The 17,808-nt window shown below is 31.2% G+C and overlaps 1 protein-coding gene and 1 long non-coding RNA gene across 2 annotated transcripts; one reads left to right on the top strand and one right to left on the bottom strand.

Annotated features, from left to right (window-relative positions):
- The first annotated feature begins 397 nt into the window (after positions 1-397).
- Positions 398-2,559, top strand: LOC134266515 (uncharacterized). Its single transcript, XR_009991987.1, has 3 exons — positions 398-891; positions 2,222-2,287; positions 2,521-2,559. It is a non-coding gene; the product is annotated as an uncharacterized LOC134266515 (long non-coding RNA).
- Positions 2,560-13,920: 11,361 nt separating this feature from the next.
- On the bottom strand, positions 13,921-16,762 carry LOC134266514 (cell death abnormality protein 1-like). Its single transcript, XM_062748740.1, has 5 exons — positions 16,749-16,762; positions 16,370-16,419; positions 16,111-16,251; positions 14,296-14,440; positions 13,921-14,083 (listed from the first exon to the last, which is right to left on the bottom strand). Exons 1-5 carry the CDS (start codon positions 16,760-16,762, stop codon positions 13,978-13,980), a joined length of 456 nt encoding a protein of 151 aa, XP_062604724.1. The 3' UTR covers positions 13,921-13,977.
- Between the last annotated feature and the right edge of the window lie 1,046 nt (positions 16,763-17,808).

Genomic DNA, 17,808 nt, shown 5'->3' with positions numbered 1-17,808 from the left:
CAAAATGACGTGGCCACGCAATGTCTTCGATTCAGCTAATTTTTTTCTTACTGAAACTTCAATGAATGAAAAGATTGACTATATGAAAGAAAGCATGGTATTTTATCCGGTTGTCATGGAAACGGGACTAGAAGGTGTAAATTATAGTGGATTTTGCTATTTATCAATAATATCAAAAAAAATATTCACTAGACAAAGCTGTTTATGTTAATATTTTTTTATATCCTTCGTGACAATCAAAACTATGTAAAAAATAGCCATGGTCACAAAAATTTTACAATTTCTAATTTTCTGATGCCCAAAAAGTGAATAATTAGTCCTCGTTACCTCCCTTGTTAGACTTAATATTTAAAGACTTTGACAAGTGATGTGAAATTCCTAGTAGGGAGATTTAGATTCAAGAAATGTTATTTTGCAAATATCATTTAAAACATTTATGGGTAAATGAAAAATAAACGTTTTATTACACTATAAAGTTGGTCTAAATGTGCTTTTTCTCTATCCGAGTTATTTCCCTTTTTGGAGCTCTTCGGCATTGAAGAATACAAAATGTGTAAATTGTAAACAAGATGGCAGACAATGAAATCTGCAGTTTTTCTTCTTGTTTTGAAACATCTTGTTCAGGAAAATTCTACCTCAAGAGACTCAGAATTTGATGAAAAACAGTTGACAAAGTTGGGATAATCTTTAAGAAAAGCCAAAGGGTTGATCTGGACATGATGAGTATTACACGTATAGCTACTCGTAGAAAGGAAAATATGAGGAAATCAGGGTGGTATGGGGGCGAAGGCCGAGAGGATTTTAGCTGTTCCCTTCAAGATGTCTTTGAAATAGAGATCGAGAGATAAATGGAGTGGTGTGGTAGTCCCCGACCGATCCCGATTACAATGTGTAAGTATTTTTATTCATAATTCTATTCAGGTATCACATGTACCTGCATGGTAACTGATAATCCGAGATTCCTCCGACTCTAACCCCCGCTTTTATATTGTGACTTGTGTGCACAAGTCACAATATAAAAGCAGGGGTTAGAATCAGAGGAATCTCGGATTAGGTAACTGACTGTATAATGAAATATAAGACAATAAAAACAAACAAAACCATGAAAACTTGGATGCACAGTTGCACATATTACATGTACATGACATTGAATCAAATACTACTGTGCAATATATGTGCCCGTTTTGGGTACTGGTATTTCATTTTCTATAAAATTCAGGATATTTGAAGAAAATTGTTTGTATGAATTTATTTTTCCAAATTATAATATGCTTGTGTCCAATCTATTTTCACAAACAGGATTTGTAGAAATCATACCTCGGAAATATTAAACCTTTGACTTCTGACAATAATAACTGAATAGTGTGTTAGATTTTTGAAATTTTAAGCAATATCAGGACTGTAGAATATTTTAAAGAATTGATTAAAAAAGTGTAAGTGTAAAATTATGAAAGCACATGCAGACACACAGATTTACAGATGCTAATAGTGTTCTTGATCTAAGTACATATACATGTACTATTGTGAAATCATTTTTGGGACCTTGATACAATAAATTTATTTGCTCTGCAGGGTGATGTATTGTAAAGTATAGGAAAAGAAATATATCCAAGGGTGTTAGAATATGGCAACTCCATTTGTACTTTCCAAGATGCAGCTTTCTGTCTCATAATTTTATTTTACTGATCACTGTTTTTCAGCTATATATTGCAGGTATATCAGTCTTGCACACATTTTAAACATGAATAGTTTTAGTTTGACAATATTGATCTGTGCAGATGAGATCAGTCTAATGCTGTGTACTTTACATGTCAAGGACATATTGTACAAATTAAAAGTAGTCGCATTAAAGAACAAAATAAATTATACCACATTACGTTAGTATCCATAAAACATGTATGTTTTTATTACAATTAATTTATGATTATATAAATACATTTTATTTTCCACTTTAGAAATTAATTGTTGTCAAATTCATTTCTACTCTTAGTCTCTATATCTCTGGCGATTTGTCCAAACTGCAGAAAAGCTTTATATGTAAATTGAAAAGAAAAAATGCTTGATGACAACATTAAATCCACTCCTTTATCAATCATTCCTCTTGATTCAGAAAATTTTCAGGATAACATGTAAATATTAGGTACATGTAATATATATATGATGTTCAGGATTTTAACCCAAACTTTCAAATTAAAAAATAATTTTAAATTGATCATTGCAGCCCTTGCAAGATTTTCCTTATGAAGATTCTCAGGATTACAGATCCTCTAGCAAGGAGACCACACAGGTACATGTAGTGTGTATTTATTAAGTTGCATGGATTCATGATGACTTAAGACATGATTGCCACAACAATGCATAAAGGGAGATAATAATGTTTATAGGTTGAAAATGTATATGTTTTATATATAGCAAAATTTTAAGATTCCAGTTTTAAGTTTTTGAAACAATTTTTAAATTAATTTTTATCCAAAGTGACCAAAAATTAATGTTATTTTTTTTTTATTTTCATGTGAACAGATAGAGATGACCAGAGCAGAGGAAATACAGCCCCCCCCCCCCCCCCCAAAAAAAAAAATAAAAAATTTCACAGTGGACTGGAAGTAAATTTTACATGAAAAATACAAAGTAGGAAAAATAACAGAAAGAAAAGAGGATCCAGTAAAAGTTGTCACTAGTGCAAGATGGACATAGAGAGGGTTTTCTAATGATCATTACTAAAATCCACAGCAAATTAATTCTGCAAGGCTGAGCTACTTTTCAAATTTACACAAAAGGACATAAAGAAATGTGAATTCGAGGAAACCAAGTTGACATCAAATGAGAGAATATGAAGGAACAAATTTTAGCAAATTTTTTTTAAGCAGGGCATCTGTTTTCCTTAGAGAATATGTGTATTCTAAATTGATTTCTTGTATTTTCAAAAAATGTCACTGTTTAAGTGAAGCAAACATTCCAATTTATGTCTTGTTTATTTTTTTCTATAAAAGCAGGTTTATGCAAAGAAGCAGTTTCTTCCCTTTTTATATACCCTCTCTGCAGGAGATGTGGTATACTGATTTATTATATACCCCCACATGGGCTCACAAATTTAGATTTTTATATTGGCAGGCTTCACACAGTATGTTATGTATGATTAGAATATATATGAATACATTTTAACAAAACTGAGAACAAGATTAATTGTGAAACACTGATTCCCCCATACATTGCAGCTTATGTCAAGACTCCCACGAGGTATCCCAACAAAGGTCTTGCCACAAGTAAAACACCTGTGAAATATGAAAATCTAGTCTAACTTCAAATTTGTGGTTAAGGTTAAAGTTTTTTTTAAGTCTGTCAATGTCTAAGGTCAAGGTCAAATAGTTAAAAATATTTATACCCATTAAAAGAACATAGTATACATGTAACTGATCATCTGAATATGCTGATAAGCAATGTGGTAATAAAAAATTAATTCCACAATATTTAGCATATAAGGTCATTTAAACAAATTTGGCTGCTTTCCCCCAACAGACTAACTAAAATTCAAAACTTTTTTAACATTGCAAGACAGGATGGGGTTTTTTTTATCCATCTTATCTCGTCAACAAATATTATGAAATTTTCTGGGAAAAAGATTTTACAACCTACCTAAACGAGGCTACTTAATAATTTTACCCTGAGCTGGGAGAGGGCAAACAAACATTATAATCAAGATGGTCTTGCCAACTTGTTTTGACATTATATTGTCTGACCTACTTTCATATTTTCATAAAATACTTTCATATCATTTATTAAATATGAGTTTGCCTTTTCACTTTAATTATACATTTTAAAAAATTAACCATAAAACAATTGTTTTGAATTTGAACATATTTTAGTGAATAAATCAAAAGGATTGGACACAATTACAGGCCATTAAAAGATTTTTAAGAATTTTCGGAAACTCACTTGTTTTATTTCATATTTAGATTGAAATAACTAGAAGCCTGATTTGTTTCCATGGCAACATTTTAATTTACCCATCACTGAGTTAATTTCAGAAGTTCTATTTAATTATTGAAAAGAAATTTAAATACTTGACATATATTCATACTACATAACAATTTGTTCAGTTTGGTAAAACATGTTCTTAGATGATCTTCTCTGTTATTTGTGATTAATGGAGGGGGGGGGGGTCATTCATGCAATAATTTCTAGAAAGCTGTACATTTACCCATTAATTTATTAATTTTTTTTTATTCTAACAAAACATTAGAATATAAAGTTTATTTAATGATACATGGTTACAAATATATCGGTTGTCAAAATGGTGAACAATTTCATTGAATAGGACTAAAAAAAATCAATTTTGGCAAATAGCCAATTTTCATGCAATAATTTCTAGAAAGTTTTTGATTTACCCATTAATTTTTTTTATTAATTTTATTTAATGATACATGGTTACAAATATATCAGTTGTCAAAATGGTGAACAATTTCATTGAAGATGACTGAAAAAGTCAATTTTGGCAAATTGCCAATTTTCATGCAATAATTTCTAGAAAGTTTTTGATTTACCCATTAATTTTTTTTATTCTCATAAAACTTTAGAGTATATAGTTTATTTAATGATACATGGTTACAAATATATCAGTTGTCAAAATGGTGAAAAATTTCATTGAAGATGACTGAAAAAGTCAATTTTGGCAAATTGCCAATTTTCATGCAATAATTTCTAGAAAATTTTTGATTTACCCATTAATTTTTTTTATTCTCATAAAACCTTAGAGTATATAGTTTATTTAATGATACATGGTTACAAATATATCAGTTGTCAAAATGGTGAAAAATTTCATTGAAGATGACTGAAAAAGTCAATTTTGGCAAATTGCCAATTTTCATGCAATAATTTCTAGAAAGTTTTTGATTTACCCATTAATTTTTTTTATTCTCATAAAACCTTAGAATATAAAGATTATTTAATGATACATGGTTACAAATATATCAGTTGTCAAAATGGTGAAAAATTTCATTGAATATGACCAAATAAGTCAATTTTGGCAAATTGCCAATTTTCATGCAATAATTTCTAGAAAGTTTTTGATTTACCCATTAATTTTTTTTATTCTCATAAAACCTTAGAATATATATTTTATTAAATGATACATGGTTACAAATATATCAGTTGTCAAAATGGTGAAAAATTTCATTGAATATGACTAAAAAAGACAAATTTGGCAAATTGCCAATTTGCTAACAGCTTTAATGCTGCAATGAAAATTCGCTTAATCTTCATTCAAATATCTTTGAATGAAATTAATTTCTCAGATTTTAGTAATATGAGCTCACATTATGTAATTTTCATGTGAATTTTTACTAATTAATTGAATGTGCACAAATTTAATTTAAAACAGAGCAAAGTTTGCTTAATCAGAGGGTTCTAAATATAACATCCCTGTTACCATGGCAACCAAATTGAAAAGTTAGACTTTAACATCATATTTATTAAAGACATACCAATTGTAGTAAATGGTGTGAATTTCAGCTAAATCGGAGATATGTCATGTCCACGACCCTATTTAAAATTTTGATTTTTATAGAGAATTGGTATTAAAAACTTTTTATGATGTATATTTAAAATGCTACCTTTCTGCAATGTAATTATTGAGATAACGATAAGTATTCAAGCTCAGTTTTTATCAATATAAACAAGTTTTTGTCACTTAAAGCCGAATATTGTGAAACTTTGAATGAAAAATTAAAATCTAGATTATTTTGTTAAACCTATTTGTTTTAACTATATAAGCATTGTTGGAACCACTATTGAAATAACGACCACTATTGAAATAATTATATCAATAGTGGTTGAGAGTGCTTTTCAATAGCAAACATAGTTAGTAATCACTATTGAAATACAGCCACTATTGAAATAATTATATCAATAGTGGTTGAGAGTGCATTTCAATAACAAACATAGGTAATAACCACTATTGAAATACGACCACTAATGATATAATTTTTTCATTAGTAGTTGAGAGCGCATTTCAATAACAAACATAGATAGTCACCACTATTGAAATACGACTACTATTGAAATAATTATTTCAATAGTGGGTGAGATTCATTTCAATTACAAACATAGGTTGCAAGCACTATTGAGATAATGTTCACTTTTGAAATAAAAATTTCAATATGGATAAAATTATTGATTTTAATAGTGTTTTGAACCATGAATTCAATATATATTGAAATAATTATTTCAAAAGTTGCTGACGCGGTGAAATTTTTCTTTCAATACTGGTAGTATATTTCAATAATTCCAATCTTAATTTTATTTATTGATTCCTTGTGTTTTGATTGGACGAGAACAAATTCCAGAAAAAGTTTGCACATCGATGAATTTTTCAACCAGAACTACTTTCTTGACTGTTGTAAAAACGATGAAAACAGATATTTCTAGTTTTTATAGTCCGTTTAAGCTAAATTATGATTACAAGAAACTTATAAATGAATGAATGAATGAATGAAAAGGAGATAAACAGGACTTACAGACGGTAATATTATGTTTATGTCACTGTCGGATCACGAGTGTGAATTTTTGAAATCGCTGATCATGCTGTCATTTTCTCGACGTTCCATATCAGATCAGTTGGTATCGTTGTGATAGGGAAAAGAAACGTACCTCAGACTCTTGCCTTTTCAGCATCACATCCTACAGATCCCGTATTCTCCCTAAATCTTTGAACGAACAAGAGCTAATCGAGGACGTCGTCAGTCTTCAACTTTCGTCATGACGCGATCATGACGTCAACATGGCCATGGTCAAGGACGAATTATTTTGGAGAATACGCGTATTTACGATATTTTTTGACTTAAAACTTTTGAAACCTATGGTTACCATATTAAGATGCACTCTCACCCACTATTAAATTATTATTTCAGTAGTGCTCGTATTTCAATAGTGGTTGAAACCTATGATTATTATATAGAAATGCACTCTCAAACCACTACTGATATAATTATTTCAATAGTGGTCGTATATCAATAGTAGTTGAAACCTATGATTATTATATCGAAATGCACTCTCATCCACTATTGAAATAATTATTTCAATAGTGGTCGTATTTCAATAGTGATTACTATTTATGTTTGTTATTGAAATGCACTCTCACCCACTTTTGAAATAATTATTTCAATAGTGGTTACTAACTATGTTTGCTATTGAAATGCATTCTTAACCATTATTGATATAATTATTTCAATAGTGGTCGTATTTCAATAGTGGTTACTAACTACGTTTGCTATTGAAATGCACTATTAACCACTATTGATATAATTATGTCAATGATGATCGTTATTTCAATAGTGGTTGCAACAAAGCATAACTGTTTAGCTATAACTTTCTCTTTTTTTATTAAGTTTTTGTTACAGGCCTCGAGACCATTAACTGAGAACAGACTGAATTCAAAATTTTGATTTTAAGTAGTTTGTGAATTATAATAAAAGGTTATTAATATTTGCAGGTTTGTATAATATTCCAAATAAACATATGGTAAAACTTCTATTTCGTTATAAAAAAAAAATATTTGAAAGTTATATCGATTTGAAATTTTTAACTTAAGTCAGGTATATAAAATATGCTTTATTATTGACTAATTTATGTATTTTAAAGTAGATTGCAACTACTTTAAGCACACTAATTTTGCCAATAATTTAATGCAAACAATTTCTTATTCTTTTACAATATACTTTATATTAGACATTTTGCATACCATAATTATTTTGCTCCTCTTGTGAACGCTGTAGATTTACAATTGATATGAAACATTTTCAAAGTCTGAGTAAAATATTTCATGTTAATGTATTATATTTTTTTCCTAACACGAGTTTTCATCAAATGTTTTACATAAATCTGTTAGTAGCTACAGTAGTGTGACATAAATGAGTTCGCAAAATGGCCGCCGTCATTCATTCATGCGTGCAGTGCGCTTGCTGTATATAAAATCTAATTTCTATCAATAAAATAATATTACCACTTACCTTTTTGTGTTAGTACTTTGTTATATAGCCTCTAGAGCGAAGAACACTTCGAATTCTCCTAGGAATACTTGCATATAAACTCTGAATATAGTGCAAAGGGAGGCTACTCCATATTTCATGGACGATTCGCTCCAGATCATTCGCGTTTCTGATCTCATGTGTCCTCCTTTGTACACGGATTTTGAGCACTCTCCAGACATTTTCTATAATATTGAGATCAGGACTTTGTGGGGGCCATGGTAGAGTGTTAACGTTGTTGTCTTGTTTCCAACGATTTGAGAAAGTGGAGACATGACAGGGGGCATTGTCTTCTTGGAAAATCCAGCGTCGGTTTGGGAAATGACGAGCGATCACAGGCCAAATACACTCATCAAGAATTGTAATATATTTCTCGCTATTCATGTTCCCATCCACAGTTTTTAAGGTACCAACTCCATTATAACATATGCAACCCCAAAACATGAGGGAGGCCCGACAGTTTGTTTCCCAATCACCACGTAATCCGACACATTCAGGACGTATTCTTTCCTCACTCTTCCTCCAGACATGAACTTTATCGTTATTTCCAATAACTATCTTAGTCTCATCACTGAATATTATGGATGACCAATGATTGTTGACTGTCCAGTGCAATTTCTGTCGACAAAATCGGGTTCTCTTCTCTCTATTCACGCGTGAAACAGTTGTTTTCTTAGAAACTACACACCTCTTGTAACCTTCCTTTGATAATCGCCTGTGAACTGTTCTGAGAGACACATTAGATCCTGTCCTGGCATTAAATCTGGATGTTATATCTTTTAAAGTCTGACGACGGTTGATTTTAATGCTCCGGAAAAGAACCCTGTCATCTCGCTGTGGAGTTTTTCGTTTCACCCCACTGCTTGGTAAATTTTCTATGTTACCCCTTTCCCTCACACGTTTGAGAAATTTTTGGATGGTACGACTGTTAATTCCAGTTAGATTCTCAATTTTATAGCTTGACAGACCTTCATTTGACATCTGAATGATTATTTCTTTAAGATCACTCGTCAATTCTTGACCATGGGGAGCCATATCTCCAAGCAGACGATAATTGTTTATCAAAGGGGAATAATCCAAATTTACAACAATGGACAGATTTAGTTAAGTCGTACCTAAATTTCAACTAAATATTTTTTCCTTTAAGAGAAGCGATAACGTTAATTCAGCAACTGGTTCACCCCCCTTCTTAAATACTTACGATGACAGCGGCCATTTTGCAAACTTATTTATGTCACACTACTGTACATGCATTTTTCTGGTACAATAAATCTCAAGTAACAATAGACAATAAGAAATGTGATTCGTATCAAAGATATGGAACAGTAAAAGAACGCCGACTAACAATTTTTACATATTTGTAAAGAAGACAAAAAAAAAACCAAACAAAAAACCGAGGATTACCATTCTCTGTACATTTCGACCTGACACATCCGCCGTGTATTCCTTGTCATGATTGGGAAAACGGAAAAGTCTGTAGACAATTCATGAAAATTGGTTGAACAATTAATACAAGGGTCGTTCAATAAGTAATGCAATATACTGTTTATCATAGCAGTATTCAATTTTATTTTTTCCAGGTTGGAATTTTTATTTAAGAGCTCATAACCCCATGTTTTTTTCTCTTGTCCTCGCAAAGAAAATAGCTTTTAATGTACGCATGTTAACTGCACTATGCTGAAAATTGTTTATAAATTATCTATGCCAAGATGATTCAATAATTCAATAGGATGGAAATATAATAGATGGAGATAACGAACAGGATTCAGCTCAAACCTTCATTAAACAATACAAAATTGGAGCGTAGCAAACATGAACCTCCAAAAACTCTGAAGTGGGGTTATGTGTCATGTTGGGGTGAACATCCTATCCCGACTGGTCTCACCCGTCATCTGTTCCTGGTCATGATCGGGAAATTACGGGGAAAAAACCGTCGACAATTCAGTGTGTAAATAATGACCTAACAATCGAAAAAAAAGCGCCAGTCAACATTTGACTCGAAGATATATTGTATTTGCTGACAAGGTCATTGTATTGATCACAGAACTTACGAAATGATGACTTTTAACATGCCTGTTGATATTCTTGTTTCAACTTCTTGTTCGTCAATAATTTAAGAAATTGTTCAAACGTAGATCATCCTCTCGCATATCGAATCATCTGAATGATATAAAACCCGTATGCAGTTGGTGAAGGTTATTATATTGCTGCATAAGTAAGGGAAGTTGATGATTGAAAAATCAAAGTCATCACGTTTATCATAAAGCTTTGTTGTTAGATAACAATTAATGTCTTTTTCTAATTAAATTTCTAAATATGAAACAGAAGTGTCTGACTATGTTGTATCATTTATTACAAGATAACCAGAATATATCGTATCGACATAGGAATTGAAACCATTAATAACTTATAATACGTCTTCGATATATCTAAATGCTTATGTGATGGCCACAGCAAGTGTTTTCTTTTCACGTATAAGAATTTGGACATGTTCTACTTCATATGAATACAAAAATAGGAATGCAAATAACGTGGCGCAATTGATACCCATAGAAATTCAAAAAAGATTGATAGAAGACCTGGCCTCCAAAAACAATATAGTAGAGTTAAATAAAAGTTAAATCAGTTGATTGATATTTGTGGGTACACAAAATATTGATGTTGTGTGTCACTTGATAGAAAATAATAGATTTACATCGAAAGTAATTTTTGAGATACAAAACATTTCATCATCACAGCATTTTATAGATCTCTGACAAATGAAAAACATAATTATAATATTTCTATCAGACCGATTTATTTCAGTTTATGAAACTGTAGGAAACTCAAATATGTTGTGTTATAAAAAAAAAATAATAAGGACATTCATTCAAATTTTGTACTTTTTCAAATACGCTGTCATGTTTTATTCCTGCCTCTAATTTAGATATTTCAAAGAAATTGTTTCCATATAGGATATATTGTTATTTATAACCTTGGTAACAGTTGTTCATAATGCATATTATATAAAAAATAGATAAAAACTTCCTTTTTCAAGAGCAATTATAATATTTTTTAGACAGCTAGACTGTGGCCATTTGTTTTGAAATAAATAGTTCATATTATATGCTTTGTTTGTATTTTCCATGATAGCTAGACAAATTAATATCGTTAATTGAGTATAAATACCTCTTAAAATTCACTTCAATAATGAAACATTCAAAATAAAAATTACATACAAAAAGGGACTTTTAAAAAATATTTCAAAGATATATGTGTTAGACTTTGCTTATATATATGAAGCTGTAAAGTTGAATTTTTGTGTTTATTTGCCAAGGCTCGGGAACTAAAAAAAAAAACAACAAGTTGGATAATAATTATATCCAAGCACAGAACATGGAAGATCTTATATTAAGTTCTTCAGTATATCGTTTTTTTTTTTGGTTGTTGTTGTTTTTTTTTTCTTTTTTTTTTGTTATTGCTTAACGTGCTTCTTGAGAATTTTTGCACTCAGGCCATCCTTAAAAAATTGTTTGTTTGGAATTGCCGCCTGAAGGGTATCAGACACAGGAGGGAGGGAGGGAAATAATTTTTTTTTTTTTTTTGAAGATGATTTTTTTATTTTTGATAAAAAATCTCAGTAAACAGTGAGTACATTTTCTGACTTTTCAAAAAAAAAATCTACCAACAACAGAAAAACCCAATTTTATGAAGATCTGACACTATATTTCAGTGTTTTGTATGGTGCATGTGATACATGCTAAAAAATGATTAAATAAAAAAAATCGTCCTACTTTTGGTCAATAAATTTTTTTCAGGAGGTGGCATTTCAATGAGGCGGGAGGCAATTCCAAACAAACTATAATTTTATTTTGGCCTCATAGGAAGATGTCACCTCTTACTGGTGGAGAGCTGCATTTGACCTTCACTAAGGACCATTTAGCATTGAAGTATCTTTTCGTGCCAGCACCTATTGCAACAAGTGGCCTTAGTTACTTATACGATTTCATCTGAATGACTGAGGTCTATCATACAGCATAAACAGTCGATGTTTCCTTACAGTTTGAAACAATATAAAAACTATTAAATTAGCCTAAACGTAGATAAGTTTAAATTATTTTATGGCCCCGTAAACGGAGTTTCTTGGGTATATAGTTTTTGTCTTGTCCGATCGTCTCTCTGTCTGCCTAGCTTCTCTCTGTTTGTCTGTTTGTCCGCAAAAACTTTAACCTTGCCCATTACATTTGATTTGGTGAAGCTACATGTATGACTTTCATATTTGACATGTGTTTGACTTGTGACAAGTCCTTTCTTTGGGTTCCACAAAATTTGACCATTTGACCTTGACGATTGAGTCACTTTTATACAAAAATTTCAAAGTTTTACTTTGGCCATATTTTTGAAAAGTAGATACCAGGACATTTATACTTCACATACATATTCTTTGTGGCAAGACCTTTCATTGGATACCACCAACCTTGACCTTTTGACCTTGACGATTTCCGTACTAATGAAAAAATTTAACCTTGGCAAAAACTTTTGAACGGAAAGGGTTAGACCTTTCATATTTCACATATGTAATTTTTGTAAGAAGACCCTTCATTGGATACCAAGAACTTTGAGCCTTTGACCTTGATGTTGGAGTCTGATCTACTTTAAAAAAAAAACAAATCTTGGCCATATCTTTTAAAGGGTTAGAACTTGTGCTTTCATACTTTATTTATCTAATCCTTGGGGCAAGACCTTTCATTTGATATCAAAACCTTTGACCCTGATCTCAGAGTTTGACCTACTTTACAAATTTTTAACTTTGGCCATAACTTTTGAACTGTTAGGTCTAGAGCTTCCTTACTTTACATATGAATTCTTTGTGGTAAGACCATTTATTGGATACTTATAATCTTGACCTTTTGACCTTGGCCTCAGAGATTTTTTGGACTTATGAAATAACATTAACTTTGGCAATAACATTTGAACAGTAAGGGCTAGGGCTTTCATACTTCACACATGTTATCCTTGTGACATTCAATACCAATAACCATGAACTTCTGACCTTAATCTTGGAGTTTGACCTACTTTAAAATCTTTTTAACCTTGGCATAACTTGAATGTTCACGGCTAAGGCTTTCATAATTTACAAATGTATTTTTTTGTGGAAAGACCTTTCATTGGATACCAAGAACTTTGACCTTCTGACCTTGATCTTGAAGATTTCTGTACTTATGATAAAAAAATTAACCTGGTCTTAACTTGGAAACAGATGGTAATAGGGCTTTCATGTTTCACAATTGTATTTCCAGTTAGGAGACCCTACTTTGGGTACAAATATAATAAATTTGCATTTAAGACCAGTTTAATCTTCACTATGTTGCCATACGTGGGCATCAGTGTTTTACAAAAACATCTTGTTTTCAGACACTAATACATCGAATACCATTTATATGTAGCAGTGAGCTGGTGGTTATAACTATTTTCTTAATGTTATTTCACTCTTTATCTCGAATTCTTAAATAAAGAAATCTTGCAGTTTAATGTTAGTTTCGTCAAGTTTTGATGACAAGAGGTCTGCACAAAAATGAAGACCAGTATATTTATGTCAAAAATTAATAAAATGTGTCTTAAATACCTCATATATTATATTACAACTCTCTTGTGAAAGTATATGTAGTGAGAATCGTGACTATAAATGGATAATCAAAATACATTTAAGAACATTTTAACACTAATTTTACTGATCAGAAAAATTTTGAAAGAAACACCATTCTATGCTGACAACATACAAGTCTTACTAAATTTGATCTCTTTCAAAATAGAAACAAATTATATTTTTTAAAACATTAAAGATATTTTCAGATCTTAAATGTATACATGCATTTCATTTACTTTATAACTTGGTTTGATAAGGTACTACTGGTAGTGTTGCAAAAGAAACTAAATTCAACCTATTGATTTTTCAAAATCTTTTGTTTCTTGCACATTAAGGTTGATCTGTCCTGTTTGTTAGGATCACACTATAGTCCTCTTGTTGCATTTCCTGTGCTGAAGCAGCACATGCGTAAATACTCCATCTTGTTACCCTGGACCTGTCAAGTAAAGGGCAATCTTTATAACACAATGACAAAGAAATTTATCTATAAAGGTAAAAACAATGCTAAGTCTTTGTCATAAGAGGGAATATGGTTTGGTAATACTAGTTATAACATCCTTGATTATCATATCTTTTTAGCGCTATAAATAACCTACTTTAAACATGGATAAAAGAAAAAAAAGGAAATTACGATTATTCGATATTAACTTTTTTGCGAAATAAACAGTTGTACCAAAAATAGCAAGGAAGCAGATGACTATTCCTACCACTGATTTCACCAACATTATTATAAACACCGAGGAAAAGAAAGATAGGTTGGGAGTTTTCTCTTCATCATGACTGACAACCAAATCTGTGATAAAAATTAAGTGTCAGGGCTCAAAAATATTATTATTAGAAAACAACTAATTATGTTTTGTTTTATGAACATAATTATGCTATAACACAATATAAGATTCTCTTGTTTTTTCATACATGTAATTGACTGATAATTTGAACAATCTTTACCTTTTCATGTTCAGGAAAAAATACAAGGCTTTTCTCTTTCAAAGTTAGAAGTAAAATTAAACGATAACATATATATAGTGCATGAGATTTTAAGTAGATATGATTCGATTTCAAAAGTTTGCCTTCTGCATAAAAAATTACAGAAAACTATGTTCCTTGGTACATACTAGACTTATACTCATCGTTTTTAGATTCACCATAAATAAATTTGCAGTACTTTCCCTACATTACATTCTTATGAAAATGCACAGTGAATGTTCATGACAGTATAGATAAATGAACAAGAGGCCCACGGGCCTTATAGGTCACCTGAGTATTGTGTAACAACTTTTAAACAATTAAATTTGGTTCGTGTTTAAACCGGAGGCCATGAAATTCACAATTTACAATTTTGAAAGAGGCACCATTGCTTATCATAATTATTAACTTAGCTTGCTTACTCTGTTTATTTAATACCCAGAGGTAGATCAGAGTAACAAAGAGAAAATGCACTTCCACTTTATAACCAGTTGTGCACCTCACCCCAAAGGAACCACTGACCCAGGGGCTACATATTTCAAAATTTTGCAAATTTTATCAGGAAATGGTTGATAAGTACCAAAGAGCAGATTTCAAAGCATTAATTTATTTTCAGACTATGTAACCACCCCCTCCCTTTGACCCTGGGGGCATAAAAAACCACTTTGCTAGATACATCTTTTTTCATCATAAATATATATACTTGGATTTTTGGCATAAAACTCAGAAGCAAAGAAAAATATTTTCAAAGAATTAATGTATTTTTACTATATAATCAATAGAGCCCCGCTCTAAAACCAGAACCCCTGACCCTGGGGCCATAAAATTCACAATTTTGGAAGAGGCACTCTTGCTCAACATAACTATGTGCTTAGTTAGTTTATTTAATACCCAGGAGCAGAGAAAAAGATTTTCAAAGAAATAATGCATTTTCACTATATAATCTATAGAGCCCCGCCCTAACACCAGAACCCCTGACCCTGGGGCCATAAAATTCACAATTTTGGAAGAGGCACTCTTGCTCATCATAACTATGTGCTTAGTTAGTTTATTTAATACCCAGGAGCAGAGAATAAGATTTTCAAAGAAATAATGCATTTTCACTATATATTCTATAGAGCCCCGCCCTAGCACTAGAACCCCTGACCCTGGGGCCATGAATTTCACAATTTTGGTAGAGGACTCAATGCTCATTACATTCAGTTTGCCTGCTTGATTTCCAGGAGTAAAGAAGAAGATTTTTAAAGATTTCATTAATTTTAGTGGTTTTGGCCCCATCCCTCATTCCCCAGGGGGGCAGGGACCATGAAATTCACAATTTTTGTTTCCCTTCACCCATAGATGCTGTATACCAAATTTGGTTGAAATTGGTTCAGTGGTTTCAGAGAAGAAGCTGAAAATGTTCAAATGTTAACACACGACACACGACGGACGACGACGGACGAAAACGGATAGCAATAGGTCACCTGAGTTACTCAGGTGACCTGAAAAGCATACTTCTCTCACTAGTTGTTTCCACACAGCCATATTGCTTATCACAGATGTCTGTACATGTACAATTTTCCTCATAAAAACGACCATAAAAGCCTTTTGGACACTCCTCAGAGCAGTTTACTCCATAGGAACCCGGGGGACATACTTTAAAAGCATTTTTAAGCATGAGTTGATGTAGAAATATGTTTTTTTAGGAAACGTTGTAATAAAACAAGGTTACTTTTACAAAATTTCCCTTTTGATATAGAATTAAAGCGTATACCTTCGCAAACACCATTTACTTCAAAGTAGCTAATGCAACATGGTGGGTTTCTACAAACAAAATATTCAATTATTTTGAAACAATAATTTTTAAGCCTCTAACAAGCATATTCAAGAAATCTGCAGCTGTAATCAACTGATAATATTCTTTAATATTTAAAACTTATCAATTTTACCACTTATGACATTTTGTTAACTTTCCTTGCATACATTTATGGTTTGTCTATTATTTTTCTACTTGACAATAAAAATAATAAATAAATATAATCCTTTTACAGCTTGGAGCAATATCCCAGTGTCCTTGATGTATTGATATTCTGACAATATTACTGGACAATAAATCCAGAGCAATTAAGAATTTAGCACAACAAGCAACATACTTGTACGACTCCATTTGTAAATTGGTTTATCATGAGGAAAATATTCCCTACTCATTGTCTTTTCAAGGATGCATTTTATTGTATTATAATACTGGAAACCATCGGAGATAGATATGCATGAATTAAAACATTATTTCTTTTATTTCCTTGAATAGACCAGGCTCATATTAAAGAGTTTCCGAAACAAAAATGCAAAACATTTAATAAATATATAACAGAATATGACATCTTATTTGACACTTATAAGTATAAAGAATACCGAAAGGTCATGTTAAAAAAAAGATAACTTAAATTTAAATAGCTCACTTTTATCCTAATATTAATATCTTATTTATGCCATTCATATAAAAAAAATATTTAATTATATATTGATTTTATTTCTACACATACTGTCATTGACATAATTAAGACAACATTACAGTAATATGTCAATATTGATATGTCATTACAGTAATATGTCAAACTGGTACCCAACAATATCCTACATTGTGGGATACCAGCACCACAATGTAGTTGCTGGTATCCCACTATTTTTTTTTACCAGGTGACAATTTACAGATATGCAGATAGAAAAATCATACAAAACATTGTATAAATGAAAAATATGGAGATAACGAAAATTATATATTCAAGCTCAATGATCTATTCAAACAATACCAATGGAAACACGAACCTCAAAAACATTACAGATGGACCAAGTGCCATGGGAAAGTGATCACCCCCTTCTCATCATTCAATTACATTTATTAAATTTATTATTATCAGTAAAGCTAGGAATCAGTATTCTATATTAATAACATTTGACTTCACAATATAATTAAACAAAATTTTTATCATAGAACACGGTCTACTTAATATATTGCCGAACTGTTGATTGTAACTATATATTCTTGTTATTGGCTTTGTATTCTAGAATGTTTTGGCACTTTATAGGTCAAGGGCACAAAGTTGGAGCTTATATTCTTGTCCTCTTCCGGCAAATACTATATCTTTGGAAACACATCAAGAGGAGTATTATACCTTATTAACAGACAGAGTTCAGCTTCCTTGCTGCGAAATG

The sequence above is a fragment of the Saccostrea cucullata genome, unplaced genomic scaffold, assembly GCF_032062105.1.
Source record: "Saccostrea cucullata isolate Sc308-1 unplaced genomic scaffold, CSIRO_AGI_Scuc_v1 ctg16223, whole genome shotgun sequence".
Lineage (NCBI taxonomy): Eukaryota > Metazoa > Mollusca > Bivalvia > Ostreida > Ostreidae > Saccostrea > Saccostrea cuccullata.
Note: the sequence above shows the minus strand (reverse complement) of the source record. Positions and strands in the feature narration are given on the sequence as shown.

What these genes read in the sequence shown, in the direction of transcription:
- LOC134266514 (XM_062748740.1), bottom strand. An exon ending in AGTAAATGGTGTTTGCGAAG is followed by an intron (nt 16,252 to 16,369) that starts GTATACGCTTTA and finishes ATGCTTTTAAAG; the next exon opens with TATGTCCCCCGGGTTCCTAT. An exon ending in GGAAACAACTAGTGAGAGAA is followed by an intron (nt 14,441 to 16,110) that starts GTATGCTTTTCA and finishes TTTTTATCACAG; the next exon opens with ATTTGGTTGTCAGTCATGAT.